The sequence below is a fragment of the Mustela erminea genome, chromosome 13, assembly GCF_009829155.1.
Source record: "Mustela erminea isolate mMusErm1 chromosome 13, mMusErm1.Pri, whole genome shotgun sequence".
In the NCBI taxonomy this organism is placed as follows: Eukaryota; Metazoa; Chordata; class Mammalia; order Carnivora; family Mustelidae; genus Mustela; species Mustela erminea.
Window position 1 is genome coordinate 76537898 of NC_045626.1, and position 15482 is coordinate 76553379.

General features: G+C 43.5%; 1 protein-coding gene across 4 annotated transcripts in view; it reads right to left on the bottom strand.

Annotated features, from left to right (window-relative positions):
• The window catches only part of RNF10 (ring finger protein 10), a 41974-nt gene that overhangs the window by 5630 nt on the left and 20862 nt on the right, over positions 1-15482 (bottom strand). For 3 of the 4 annotated variants that reach the window (XM_032309614.1, XM_032309617.1, XM_032309616.1), the window contains exons 3-13: positions 14779-14978; positions 13525-13615; positions 10577-10761; positions 10360-10496; positions 6544-6704; positions 4783-4908; positions 4287-4563; positions 3944-4077; positions 2399-2516; positions 2061-2162; positions 457-612 (exon numbers count right to left, since the gene is read on the bottom strand). In XM_032309614.1, the coding sequence (XP_032165505.1) occupies positions 457-612; positions 2061-2162; positions 2399-2516; positions 3944-4077; positions 4287-4563; positions 4783-4908; positions 6544-6704; positions 10360-10496; positions 10577-10761; positions 13525-13615; positions 14779-14978 (1687 nt within the window). The remainder of the gene's footprint in view (positions 1-456; positions 613-2060; positions 2163-2398; positions 2517-3943; positions 4078-4286; positions 4564-4782; positions 4909-6543; positions 6705-10359; positions 10497-10576; positions 10762-13524; positions 13616-14778; positions 14979-15482) is intronic. The other variant, XM_032309615.1, reaches the window with a different exon arrangement.

The following is a 15482-nucleotide window of genomic DNA, read 5'->3' on the forward strand; positions in this document are numbered from 1 at the left end:
ACAGTAGAGTATAAATGCTCTACAATTCAGCCATTACCTTAACAGCAGATTTCATAGGCTTCCCCCCCTCCATTATAAGCAATGCTACAACAGAGACATGTACAAAGATGCTTAAGCATACAAGGGGATTATATCACAGGTACAAACTAGAAATAAAACAGATGGGTCACAGGGAAGAATCTAAGTTTAACTGTCCCGCCCTATGAACTACCTTGAAGTTTTGACATTTTTAGAAGACAGCAGGGTAAAAAGCAGTCAGTACAGCAAACACAAAACGTGGATCAAATAGTAAAATCTGACATATCTCAGAAATATATTAACTACCTAAAGTAATGTTAGTCACCTAAAGATCCCACCATGCTGAGTAGGTCAGAGTTGTACATTCAGATACCAGGACTTTGCTTTAAGGTCTGTGGCTGATGGCCAACTTTATTCTTTAAACCCCAACTCATTTACCTGCTTGGGAACCTGGACTTCTGCTAAGAGGAGAAAGGGAGAGGGCACCATGGCCCTCGGTGCTGGTGGGACCCAAAGCAGAATCAGAGGTGCAGGTATAGGAATTGAAGGCAGGAAACTGCTGTAGATTCTCTAGGGGAATGTGGACTTCTGGGTCTGCAAAGAAAAGAGGAGAATGGTAGACCCATTTAGAATATTCCTCAAATCTTTTCCAACAGTTGAGGACAGTCAGAATGAATCCCCCAAGAGTCTTTTTAAAAAAGGGATGTAAACAGCTTTAAAACCAAAATTTTGGGACACCTAGGTGGTTCAGAGGCTTAACCATCTGACTCTTGATTTTAGCTCAGGTCTTAATCGTGTGGGTCCTGAGATCAAGACCCCCTGTGGGCTCTCCCCTCATAGGGGAGAGTCTGCTTGGGGATTCTCTCCCTCTGCCCTGCCCCCTCTATCTCCCCCTTCCTCTCCCCTGCCCCACTTTCCTGTGCATGTACTCCTCTCTCACTGAAATACGTAAATCTTTTTTAAAAATTTTTAAATAAAAATAAATAAATAAAATCTTTGTTCTAACTATTCCTATCTGAAGCCAGGTGATAGACATACAGCTTAACCATATTACTCTATATACTTGTCTCTGAATATTTCCATAATTTAAAAAAAAGCAAACCAAAAAAAGCTCATTCCTGAAACACCAGTTTTTCAAACATTTGGGAAATGTGCCAAACAGCTATATAACACTGGAACCCCAGTGTTATCCTAGTTATCCAAGTTTAAGAAGTAAAAAAAGTGAAAGTAAAAAAATTTTTAAGATTTTTCTTAATTTATTCATTTGAGACAGAGAGAACATGAGCAGGGGAGAGAGGGAGAGGGAGAAGCAGACTCCCCACCAAGCAGGAAGCCCGAAGTGAGACTCAATCCCAGGACCCCAAGATCATGAACTAAGCTGAAGGCAGACACTTAACCGAGCCACCCAGATGCCTCAAAGAAGTAAAATGTGTGTTTACCATACTGAATGTAGTCAAAAACAGTGAAGTCCTTTCCCGAGCTGAGGACTCAGTTCTTTGCTTCCTGGAGGATAAGCAGGCCCTCATGTCACACTACTCTCCTGGGTCCAATGAAGCTTACGTTGGAGTGGCAGATCAAAAGGCTCTGCACTTACTGGTATGAAAATCTAACCTCCTGCATGTATTTCCTAGTTTGTCAAGGTTTCTACTCTGTCAGACCCCTTAGGAGACATGCTAAGCTAGGTATAGATGTCCCTTTAATACAAAGGTGGGATTAATGTTCCATCTAGAGTGCACAGGAGATGATTATCCACCAAATTCAGATTCCAATTCTCTTCCCAGAACATATTTTTTCACCCACTATGCCAAGGATGAATTTAATCTCATCCCTTATTAAGAGCTATGAGCTTTGACTAGAATTAACCCACTTAATTCTCAAATAAGCCTATGAAGGGGGTACCCTCATGATTCAGATTTAAGAGCTGAAAACATGTGGCAGGACTAAGATGTGAACCAAGCAGTCTGGGTCCTGGGCCCAAGCACTGAGTCTCTCTCCGATGATGCACAGCTGTACTAGTCAACCATGGGAGCTCCTGAACTTACACTTGCCCTGTTTCTTGTTCTCCTCCATCTCAATCCTGCGCTCCCGGCGGCGTTCCTCCCGAGCCTTCTTCTGGCGCTGACGCTTCCTCTTCTCAATGTCATCTGTGGGTTGGTCAGATGGTGAGGAGGTAGAACGAAGAAAACCTGGCCATTAACTCCTCCCAGGTGACTAGTAGATAAGGCCACATAAAGAGACAGCCAACTGGATGAATGGATGGAGTGTTTCTGGAGGTACGGAGGCTCATGATGGAGCTCCTTAATTCCTCCCACCCCGGGTTTCCAGTCAGAAGAACCCCTGAACTCCACTCTGAAAAGAAGCAGAGTGGGTGCATTCTTACCTGAAAATATCTCTAGGGTTTCCTTGGAGACCACAGGAGGCTGCAGAGCCAATTCACAGATACTGAACTCACAGGTGAGCGGCAGGTGAGAAAGGTATCTATGGCGCTGTCGAACATCCTACCATGCAAAAGGGACCAAAACTCAACTGACAGCGAGCCAGACTCAGAGCAGAGGTTCCCACCCCAGACAGCCAACAGTACGCACACTCACACACACCACTGGGGTTCAAAGAGCAGTACTCAAGTTATCACCATTTGACAAAGCCAAACAGAAACTGTCAGTCAACATTCAGTGAGGTAGAATGAGCAACCAAAAGCAGTGTTTAGGTTTGTGCTGCAAATGAATAAACTGAGACTGGTAATAAATAATCTAAAGCTGATCAGCTATTTCTGATTTTCTGGGGCCCACAATTAAGCAGGGGGGGTGGGGAGAACAAGGGGAGTTAAAGAGTATTGGATGGCAAAACACCTAGAATCCATGGACAGAATTAATGGTAACTGGGAAGGCAAATAAAGCAGATTTCCCTACTAATAAAGGTTGGCCTGAAATAGTAAAAAATTGAAGGCCATTAATTTTTCTTTTCATTTTCTGCATGTTTATTTTTATTTTAAGATTTTTATTTACTTATTTGACAGAGATCACAAGTAGGCAGAGAGGCAGGCAGAGAGAGAGAGGAGGAAGCAGGCTTCCTGCTGAGCAGAGAGCCCAATGCGGGGCTCAATCCCAGGACCCTGGGATCATGACCTAAGCCGAAGGCAGAGGCTTTAACCCAATGAGCCACCCAGGCACCCCCATTTTCTGCATGTTTGATGTAAAGTTTATGGTACTCAATGAGTCTCTTATTTTGAGGCTTGTAACAAATTTTGTGATCAACACAGGGGTAACTCTCAAAGGGTAAAAACACATATGTAAATTATCAGACAATAATTAACAGCTGTCTGCTAAGCCAAAAATGTGTTTCAAGGGGTGCCTAGGTGGCTCAGTGGGTTAAAGCCTCTGCCTTCAGCTCAGGTCATGATCCCTCCTGGGATCGAGCCCCGCATCGGGCTCTATGCTCAGCAGGGGAGCCTGCTTCCTCCTCTCTCTTGCTCTCTCTGCCTGCCTCTCTGCCTACTTATGATCTCTGTCTGTCAAATAAATAAAAATTTTTTAAATATCTTAAAAAAGAAATGTGTTTCAAGCTTGTATAACCTAGTGTAGAGCTTCCAAGAACTTTTCGATTCCTTGGACATTTTTCCCAAGCCATAAGGAAAAAGATAAAAACACTCATTTTGAATGAAAGTGAGAGACATCTGTACTCCCAAACCACAATAAATGAACCTGTTGAGCAGAGAGCAGTAGTGACTACCAGAAACCCAACATGGTAAGGGAGCACCGTTTAATCTCTTAGAACTTTGCGGGGACAATTATCAGTGACAAAAATAGACAAATACAAAAGCTACAATCCTTGAAGGATTGGGTGCATGGGCTGGCTAGGCCCATGTCAAAGAGATCATTCTGATGGCACCCCAGAACCGTAAGCCTCGGGGCAGGTAGGACCTTACCTCGGACATGGAGTAGCCGGCAATCTCCACCACTACCGCCGAGATCTTCTCCGGGCTCTGCTCCAGGCTGCCGTACTCCCTCACAAGGCAGCGCACATTCACAGGATGCAGGAACATGTGCTGCCCGTCCTCCGCTGAAGACAAGCGGCTCTCTCACACAGCAATCTTGGCGGGTCCTCAAGCGAGGGCCCCCCACACAGCTAGGCCTGCCTCTCCCTCCCCAAAGCCAAAGGCACAACAGACCCAAGCACATCTAGCAGCAATACCTCCTTCTGCTAAGAGGACAGGTCACCTCGCTGAAACCTCTCCATGGCAACCCAGCCCTCCTCTCAGGGACACTCACCTTGATAAAAGTAGTAACACGGAGAGCTGCTCAGATGTGTAAAGCCTGGCTTGGTGATGGGTTCCTGCTGGCTGGACTCAGTACAAATGGTCCCCTCTCCCAGACTGTCATCTGCTAACTCTGAGTCATCACAGGCCTCAGGCTCTGGTTCAGACACTGCTTCCTCTTCCTCCACCAGAGGGAGAGCAAGAGGATGAGGAGAGCCCAGAGAACAAACTTCGGTGGTCTCTTCATCAAAAGCAGACAGATACTCTAGCACACCCTGTTGGGACAAATTCTATATCAAAAGAAAGTTTATGTGGCAAGGTAGGCACGGGAACCAAGTTCTCCGGATGTCTTCCTTAGCTGTCACTGACTGAACATCCCTGGGTAAAGAACTAATAAGCACACAGAAAATACTCACAGCACCCCCACCCCCACAAAGTCCAGCACCTGCCACCTAAACAGCAACACTGAAGAACAGCAGCCATTTAGCCTCTAAGAAGGACACACTAACCTTCCTGGGTTGAAAAACGGACTCCTTCACCAAGGGAGCCATCAGCACCAGTTGTTCCAGAGCAGGCACAACACCAGGGACCTCCCTTCCGCTTTCAGTCAATCCTGACAGAGCTTCTTCCCGAGTCTTAGACCGCCAGAGAGAAGACCAGAGAAAGCAAAGTTTCCAGAAACACTGAGTTTAGCAAGGGCTTACAATGGACTCTCCCAACAGGAGCGTAAGTTAAAAGGCAACAAGACCCAATGGGAATAGTGCTCCCATTGCTCCCATCCCCGCTGTGGCTTTTTCTCCACACCATTCCTTTCATCTAGTCCTATATATTTTGATTATTTTGACTATTTTCAATCTTGGTCGTAAAACATAATTGCCAGGGGTGCCTGGTTTTCTAGTACTTAAAATCCTCATTCTTCAAAGGAAACAGGAAGCAAAAAGCACTTGGTACCCAAATGGGATGGTATTCTGCTTAGAATCTGTGGCAGTCACACTGACAACACAACACAAAAGCTTCCAGAACAAAAATCCAAGAACAGAGAACTAGTCTTCTTGTGTTTACAAGCTACGCTTCAAAAGCCCCAGTGCTAAAGGCAGGGGTATGGCCAACCCCCACCTAAACCTGGACTGCTCTACTTCTATATAGTTTTTCTTCTCTGAAATGCATTAGAACAAATACTCTGCATTATAGGGGGAAAAAACCCAAATGAAATACAGAGTACCCTGCTAAAGGAGGACTCAGGAAAGACAGGAATTCCAGCTTCACCTCTTTTTAGTTATATGTCCTCAAGTAAATTACCTTGCTTAACCCATGACTCCATTTCCTCATCTATGAAAGGGGCAGCCATATCTATCACACCAGGAAATGACACTTAAGTGAGATAAATGTAAATATAGTACCATTGCATAGGGCCTGTCACATGCCAATCACTCAGTAAACAAGGGCTTTCACTGGTCTAATTAAGATCTGTAATTCTCAAAATATGGTCTGAGGATGAACAAAATCAAAAACACCCTGGAACTCATGATAATGCAAATTATTAAGCCTACTTAGCCCAGACTTGACAGACTCCACCTCTCAGGGTGGAGCCCAACAACCAGGGATTCTGATGCCTATTAAAGGGTACAGAGCTTAGGAAATTCTGTTTCTGGGGAATTCCTGTTGCTCCAAATCCTCAGCAGGCACTCCTAAGCCCTGCTACATAGGCCATCCTACTTTCTGCAAAATGTCCCTCAAATAAAACATCTCTAAAAATAAATCCAAGTGTTTTTTTAGGGGAAAAAAAAAAGCCTACCTTGCTTAACTCAGAAGGTAGTTAATCAAAGAGACTTCAGTGGCTCAATTAACTCCAACATCATTTTAACTTCTTTCTTTCAGCTCCAGAGAGCATTTTACAAACCACTAGGTACCGGGTACCTGGGCGGCTCAGTTGGTTAAGCAACTGCTTTCAGTTCAGGTCATGACCCTGGAATCCCAGGATAAGTCCCACAATGGTCTCCCTGCTCAGTGGGGAATCTGCTTCTTCCTCTAACCCTCTCGCCTCTCATACTCTCTCTCCCCCTAATAAATAAAATCTTAAAAAAAAAAAAAATACTAGGTACCACCCCAAAAAAACACACAAAAAATACCCACTACGTCAGCCCTTCCCTCCCATTACCAAATCCCAGAGCAAACTGTCTTTTTTAGCCTTTCCCTGTTCATTATCATAAATGTGGGGCTGAGGTAACCTATCCCCACCACCCTACCTTGTTTCCAGGGCATTGGCTTACCTTGAGCTCCTGGATAGCTGCCTCAATAAAGCAGGACTCGGGAGTGTGCTTCTCCTCTGCCAGCTGCTGCTCTAGAGCTACCTTCTCTTCCTGAACCACCCGGTGCAGCACCTGCTCCTTAGAGGCCAGCAGTAACTTGGAGTACTGGCTGTGCTGTTCATCTACAGGAAAACCAGCGAGATCACAAAAATGCAACATTCAAAGCTTTGCAACCACCTGGCTACACAGCAACTTTTACACATACCTTTGTTGTAAAGATGGAAGTAATTTAGCATAATTTTCTAAAAACAATTTAATAATGACCTTAATACAAGGTTTCTAACTCTGACCCCATTTTACAAGTAATCTAAGAAAACAAAATATGCAGTTAAAAAAAAATTTAGCCGAACAATATTCAATAATTACATCATCTATAATACCAAAAATACAACCAACCAGTATGTCCAATAATACAGAAATAGTTAACGACATGATGGCATATTCACTAAAGGGAATTTTGCAGACATTAAAAATGGTTTTCTGGGAGCATCTGGCTGGCTCAATTGGGAGAGCACACGACTCAATCTCCCGGTCGTGCTTTCAAGCCCCATGTTGGATACAGAGATTACTTAAAAATAAGCTTTAAGGGGCGCCTGGGTGGCTCAGTGGGTTAAGCCGCTGCCTTCGGCTCAGATCATGATCTCAGGGTCCTGGAATCGAGCCCCGCATCGGGCTCTCTGCTCAATGGGGAGCCTGCTTCCTCCTCTCTCTCTGCCTGCCTCTCTGCCTGCTTGTGATCTCCGTCTGTCAAATAAATAAATAAAATCTTTAAAAAAAAAAATAAATAAGCTTTAAAAAAATTTTTTTAAATAAAAATGGTTTTCTTTTTTTTTTTTTTTTAAAGATTTTATTTATTTATTTGACAGAGAGAGATCACAGTAGACAGAGAGAGAGAGAGGGAAACAGGCTCCCTGCTGAGCAGAGAGCCCGATGCGGGACTCGATCCCAGGACCCTGAGATCATGACCTGAGCCGAAGGCAGCGGCTTAATCCACTGAGCCACCCAGGCGCCCTAAAAATGGTTTTCTGAGGACATTTATTAACATGTAGAAATACTCACATTACATGAATAAAATGCAGACACCAAACTAGAAAATTTAATCCTAATCTTGCAGAAGTATACATGCACAGAAAAAAAAATCTAGAATTTTGGGGTACCTCTGCATAAAAGGATCATGGAGGATTTATTTCCTTAACTTCCCTCTCCCATATTTCCTGTACTTTTTCAAAAGTTTAAGATAATATTATCTTTTGAGAAACCCTTGAAATACCATTTCCCCACCCTCCCATCCTAGTACCCACCCAGAGATAACCATTTGCAAATTTCAATATGTAGTCATCAAATCTTTTTCTATACATTTATACCCATGTTCATTTATATTTTTTTAAGATTTTATTTATTTATTTGACAGAGATCACACGTAGGCAGAGAGGCAGGCGGGGGGGGGGGGGGCAGGCTCCCTGCTGAGCAGAGAGCCCGATGGGAGACTCGATCCCAGGACCCTGGGATCATGACCTGAGCCGAAGGCAGAGGCTTTAACCCACTGAGCCACCCAGGTGCCCCACACAGACCTAATTTTTGCCTTCTGTATTGTGTTCCACAGAATAATACACTCTACTTTGAGTAAATTCCTCATGGAATATTTAGCTTATTATCAACTTATATTACATTGGAACAAAAAAATCCTTATACATGCTCCTTGATACGAATAATTTCCTTATGATATTTAAGTATAAATGCTGGATCAAAGGTTGTGGGTTTTCTGTTTGTTTTTTTTAATTTAAGTAATCTCTACACCCCATGTGGGGTCCAAATTCACAATTGTAGCCACGTTCCTCCAGCTGAGTCAGCCAAGTGCCCCTGTGCACTTTAAATACTTTAAATACTATCAAACTTTAAATACTATCACTTTAAATACTTTATTTTTTTTTTAAAGATTTTATTTATTTATTTGACAGGCAGAGATCACAAGTAGGCAGAGAGGCAGGCAGAGAGAGGAGGAAGCAGGCTCCCTGCTGAGCAGAGAGCCCGATGTGGGGCTCGATCCCAGGACCCTGGAATCATGACCCGAGCCGGGAAGGCAGAGGCTTTAACCCACTGAGCCACCCAGGCGCCCCATAAATACTTTAAATACTATCAAATTTTAAATACTATCAAACTTCTCCCATCAAAAGACCACCAAGAACTCATTTGCCTTCCCCACCCATCCCACCCCGCGAAACCTGGTGTTCCCAATGTTTTTTTCTCTTTTTCATGTGTAGCCATTTTGATTTGCATAACTCTTAGCAAAATTAAATCTCTTATAATTCTTGGGAAGGATTCCAGTATCCCTTTCTGGAAAATGCTTTGTACATGCTTAGCCTAGCTTGTTAATATAATTCATAGAATACTTGCTCTCCCTCACTGACAAGTAAAATCTTTAAACTAATTAGTTAATTTAAAAATGTGTAAATCTTCCCTTAGTTTTTCATCAGTTGACTTTAAGGAATCTTGTCAGATTTCATTCTTATAAAATCACATTTATTTAGCTTTTCTTTTATAACATCTATACAGTTTTATCCTGGTTCAAAAATTCATCCATACCTGAGGATTTATAAAGATACTGTCCCATATTTTTTCTTAAAAATTTTAAATTTTTGGGATGCCTGGGTGGCTAAGTTGGTTAAGCAGCTGCCTTCAGCTCAGGTCATGATCCCAGCGTCCTGGGATCGAGTCCCGCATCGGGCTCCTTGCTCAGCGGGAAGCCTGCTTCTCCCTCTGCCTCTACCTGCCATTCTGTCTGCCTGTGCTCACTCTCTCTCCCTCTCTCTCTCTGACAAATAAATAAATAAAATCTTTAAAAAAAAAATTTTTAATTTTTAAAAATTCGATTACTTAATCCATGAGAAGTTGATTTTTATGAATGGTGTAAGACAGGGATCTATTTTTTTTTTTACTGTTTGAATACTATTTATTGAGAAGTATCTTTAGCCCAGATACTGAAATGCCACTTTAATCAATACTCATTTCTAGGGGCGCCTGGGTGGCTCAGTGGGTTAAGCCTCTGCCTTCGGCTCAGGTCATGGTCCTGGGATCGAGTCTCCCATCCGGCTCTCTGCTCAGCAGGGAGCCTGCTTCCCCTCCTCTCTCTCTCTCTGCCTGCCTCTCTGCCTACTGTGATCTCTCTCTCTGTCAAATAAATAAATAAAATCTTAAAAAAAAAAAATACTAATTTCTGCATGGAATGCAGGACATAAAACCCTGTGCACATTCCCCACTGTGAGTACTTCTCACATTCTATTCTAATTGCTTGGCCACCATATGTCTCTTCTACTAGACTACTGAGTTCCTGGACAACAGGTGCACAGACTGCTGACTGTGGAATCCTCAGGACCAGCCACTATTTCAACAAAATGAAAAACTGAGGGCCTTTGGTTGGCTCAGTCAGTTAAGCAGCTGCCTTCAGGTCAGGTCACGATCCTGGAGTCTCAGGACTGACCCCTGCACTGGGCTCTCTGCTCAGTGGACAGCCTGCTTCTCCTCATGCTCTCTCCTGCTCTCTCAAATAAATGAATAAATCTTTAAAAACATTAAAATATATAACTGAGCCATACTTGAAACTTTCAGAGAGTTAAGCCACTCTGCAAACTCCCCTCTAACCTACCAGAATCCTAAAACTGATGTGGAAATGCTAGAAATGGCCTGCTCAAAGGCTCAATTTCTAATGGAAAGATATACTCACAATAGCCTTGAAGGATGTACCCAAAATTATTTGCCCCCTAAATTAACAGAACTCACCTCCTAGATGAATAGGATGGTCTACATTCATCCATTTGGATTTGGGCAAAGCCAACAACACCCCTTTCTCCCTCTTCATCAGCTGCATTGTAATGGTATCACCAACAACATACTGCCGTGACTCTGTGGCAACAACACTGTAACATGGACATTTAGATGGAAAAGAGCAAGGAGTCAGCAGAAGGGGGATCTAATCTATTAAATGTCTCCATCTCACCTCTTGAGATCCTTCTTATGCACAGAACTGTAACAGATGGGACATTTACTCCAGGTCTTCTCACTCAGGGAAAGGTAGTGCAGAATGCATGCCCAGCAGAAGATGTGTCCACAACGGGTTATCTTGGCTGCAGTAGGTGGATATAGGCATATTGGGCAAGATGGCACTTCATGGCTACAAATACGCTGAAACAAAATAACGCCACAAGTTACACTGCTTTCAAACTGACATGGGGCTATCAAAGTTAAAATCTTTCTCTCCAGAGCTCAGTGGCTGGAGCCTGGGTGGCTCAGTGGTTTAAGCCACTGCCTTCGGCTCAGGTCATGATCTCAGGGTCCTGGGATCGAGCCCCGCATCAGGCTCTCTGCTCAGTGGGTAGCCTGCTTCCCCCTCTCTCTCTGCCTGCCTCTCTGTCTACTTATGATCTCTCTTCCTGTCAAATAAATAAAGTCTTAAAAAAAAAAAACCTCTCTCTCCTCTCCCATCACAGCTCTGTACATTTCTACTCAACACATCTTCACAGAAGTGTTCCAAAATGCAGATACAGGGGCACCTGGGTGGCTCAGTGTTGGTTAACCTCTGCCTTCAGCTCAGGTCATGATCTCAGGGTCCTGGGGATGGAGCCCCACATCAGGCTCTCTGCTCAGTGGGGAGCCTGCTTCCCCCTCTCTCTCTCTGCCTGCCTCTTTGCCTACTTGTGATCTCTCTCTCTGTCAAATAAGTAAATAAAATCTTTTTCTAAAAATGCACATACATGTATATGAATATAAATATAAACATAAATATAAAAAAGTAGATATATAATAACACTTTGTATCATTAAGGAACCCACAATAATGGTTTAATATAATAACAAGGGGCACCTGGGTGGTTCAGTCAGTTACGCATCCTTTTTTTTTTTTTTTTTAAAGACTGTATTTATTTATTTGAAAGAGAGAATGAGAAAGAGAAAGCACATAGCAGGGGAGGGTCAGAGGCAAGAGCAGACTCCCCACTGAGCAGGCAGACTGATGCAGGACTCGATCCCAGGACTCCAGGATCACAACCCAACCCAAAGCAGTCACTTAACCAACTGAGCCACCCCATAAGCACCCCACTCTTGATTTCAACTCAGGTTATGATTTCAGTATTCTGGGATCAAGTCCTATTTATCAAGATCCCCACTCAGCATTGAGTCTGCTTGTCTCCTTCTCCCTAACCGCTCCATGCCATGTGCACACATGTGTGCATGCTTTCTCTCAGTAAGTAAATCTTATTTTTTTTTTTAAAGATTTATTTATTTGACAAAGATCTCAAGTAGGTGGAGGGGCAGGAAGAGAGAGAGAGAGAGAGGAGGAAGCAGGCTCCCCACTGAGCAGAGAACCTGATGCGGGACTTGATCCCAGAATCCTGGGACTATGATCTGAGCCGACTGCAGAGGCTTTAACCCACTGAGCCACCCAGGCGCCCCAGTAAGTAAATCTTAAAAAATATATGTATGTACACACACACACACACACACACACACACACACACACACACAAACATATATAATAAGTACACAAGTATTTTAGGGGTTCCACAAAGGGAAAAAGTGACAGAAATCAATATAAGATCCCACTTTCTTTAAAAGATTTTATTTACTTATTTATTAGAGAGAGAGAGAACACAAGCAGGGGGAAGAGGAAGAGGCAGGCTCCCCACTGAGCAGGGAGCCCGATGTCAGACTCAGTCCCAGGATCCTGGGATCGTGACCTGAGCCGAAGGCAAACCCTTAACTGAGGCACCCAGGCACCCCTATGATCCCATTTATAAAAAAAGATATACACACATACACAAAGGCATACAGAAGATCAAGAAGTAAGGTACCAGTAATTTTCCAACAGAGAAGTCAATGAGATTTTCACTTTCTATGCCTCTCTTTTTTTTTTTTTAACCAATGTATATAAAACTTAGGCTTCACAGGACTCGTCATTTTCTTTTCTTTTTTTTTTTTTTTAAGATTTTTATTTATTTATTTGACAAAGAGATAGGGAGAGAGGGAACACAAGCAGGAGGAGCTGGAGAAGGAGAAGCAGTCTCCCCGCCAAGCAGGGAGCCCAACATGGGGCTCGATCCCAGAACGCCAGGATAATGACCCCAGCCGAAAGCAGACGCCCAACGACTGAGCCACCCAGGTGCCCCTGGACTCATCATTTTCTGATGATTTTATGAATTTTCACTTAATGGGAAGCCAGGCTTTGAGGCCTTTAGTTTTTTTGTTTTTTGTTTTTTTAAAGATTTTATTTATTTATGTGACAGACAGAGATCACAAGTACGCAGAGAAGCAAGCAGAGAGAGAGGAAGGGAAGCAGGCTCCCAGCTGAGCAGAGAGCCCAATGCGGGGCTCGATCCCAGAACCCTGGCATCATGACCTAAGCCAAAGGCAGAGGCTTTAACCCACTGAGCCACACAGGCGCCCCAAGGCCTTTAGTTTTGAAAAGTATTCTACATCTCTATAAGCTAAGAGCAGCAAGAGAATACCTAAAGCTCCCAACTTCAACAGAAAACAAAATGCAGCAGTGGCTTAGACAGCAGTGCAGCTAGTGGCTCATTCACCTGTCACAAGACTGAGGCCTAACAGATTATTACAAATGGCTACCAATGAAGCCATATCCATGAGCCCATTCTAGGTCAGGAGGGTAACCAGAGTTCTTCATCTATTTCCCTAGTTACTTCTTCCCAGGAGAGGTTGTAGATAGCACTGCTTTTATATACCTTTTAGATGAGAGTCCTCCAATTTCCCAATCCTGCAGGCCAGCCAATAGGAGTGCACAAAATGAACTCCAGGAGAAACCAGCACTGATCTCTGGGGAATGTCTACAGTGCGGCCATGCAGAAAAACGTATCAACAGTGAAACCAGCCAACAGCTGCTGTGTCACATGGTCCATTTCTTTAGTTCTCTCCCCCACATAGCTGAACTACTCACCACTTGTTCCACAAAGTCCCAGTTGACTAAGGTATCAGGATCAGCAAAATGAACTGTGTAGTCTTGGTCTTCAGACACTACAAACTGGCAGCTGGAAACAGGGAAAAAGACAAGGAAAAGGCAGACTGTCAGAATCCACCGACCTGCCATCACCAAAAAGTCATTTACTTCCTTCACTTAGTAATCAAATACAGGCCATTAGCAGCCATGGTTTGTGAAGCACAGAACTAGGAGTTCAGCCTCAGTTTTTAGCCCTGGCTCTGGAGAGAATCCAGAGCTTAGCAAGAAGAAAGGAGTCTAAATCCATGAACTCTGTTTCTTCTGCTCCCAAGCCCAGCCAAGCTGCTGTAGGCCTCCCTTGGGCTAAAATTAACCCAGACTATGGCTCCATCAATCAGGAGGAAGCCAGATTTCCTTTGGCCCTGTGAGAAACCCCGGCGAACAGCTAATCTTCAATGCAGTAGAAAGCCTATTCACACTCAATCATTTGATTACCAATTTACATAAAGTACTAACCAGTTACTTGAGTCTAGATCCAAGGTCAAATCTTACATTATAACTAATGACACACAAAAGGAAACAAAAGGCAATCAGTATTCGAGCAAATATATGCCGAACACTCCAACCTGTCATTCATTTTCCTCCTTTACAGAAGGAAGCGGAGTCTCAAAAGTGGCTAAACAAATTACCTAATTACTAAAATAAAATTTTGTACAAATTACCAAAATAAAATTCAAATCTGGGTCCAATTCAAAAGAAAACTTTTACTACATCATGACACGAAAGCATTATTTAATTTTAGCATTTATTAATATATTTAAGTAATATATTCTTCTAAGCACCAATAACATCCGCTTGAAAAGTTGTTTTTCAACACTTGCCACCCCCCTCACAAAGAGAGAGAGAGGAGAAAAAGAACCAAATCAAATCCTTTTCTACCTCTCTCCCACAGCAATTTAAAAGAAGCTTCTGCTGGGGCACCTGGGCAGCTCAATCAGCTGAGCGTCTGTCTTTGGCTCAGGTCATGATCCCAGGGTTCTGGGATGGAGCCCTGTGTCAGACTCCCTGCTCAGAGGGGAGGTCTGCTTCTCCTTCTGTCCCTCACCCTGCTCTCTCTCTCTCAAATAAATAAATAAATTTTTACATGAAATAATATAAAAGAAGCTGCTTCTAAAGAAATAAAAGCTGCTTCTCAGCTCCAGCAATTGCCCAGAGGCTCAACTGCACTTTCCTCCTAAGAGCTGACATACTTACTTGGCCTGTAAAAAGAGTTCCTTGTTAAAAGGCTTATGCCCCCACTTGTTCCTTTTTCCCCAGCTGCCATGTCCACCGCCTTCAAAGTGACCCGCCTGGCCACGGGGTTCAAAAGTGAAATTCAACAAGTGGTTCAAATTGATCTTCTTCGGACCAGAGAACTGGGCAGGGCTAAACTCTGCCCTTTGAGCCTCTGCTACCTAGAACAAAAAAGAATCAAGCATTTCAGATTATTACTGACTTATAGCAGAAACTAGCACAATCCCTCCTTCTACACAACTTAAAATGCTAACTAAATGAAACACAGGCTTAAAGTAAACAATCTTCCTAGGAGAGGGTAATACAGAAAGTCCACCAAAATGTGGGTGGGAGTGAAGAGGGGGAACAGAGCCTTTAACATACAATGACTTAAACTGCTCAGCCTGCCCTGTGAAAAGGCAATTAACCGTTAAGTGACAAAACCCAACAGAACTCCTCTAGCTCTCTTGAAGCACAAAGATTTATTTACTGGATTAGTCTTTTGACAGTCCATTAGGACTCCGACACCTTCACTCTTATTAGCTACCTGTTCTTTGGTTTGTTTCTGGCAAAAGCGAGTCTGTGGAACTATACTCTGGAGGCGGCTCGCAGGCAGCTGCTAACTGCCATGGGCTTCAGGATCCTGCCAGAGCCCTCCTGTCTAAGACACACCCTGCTATTCGTTG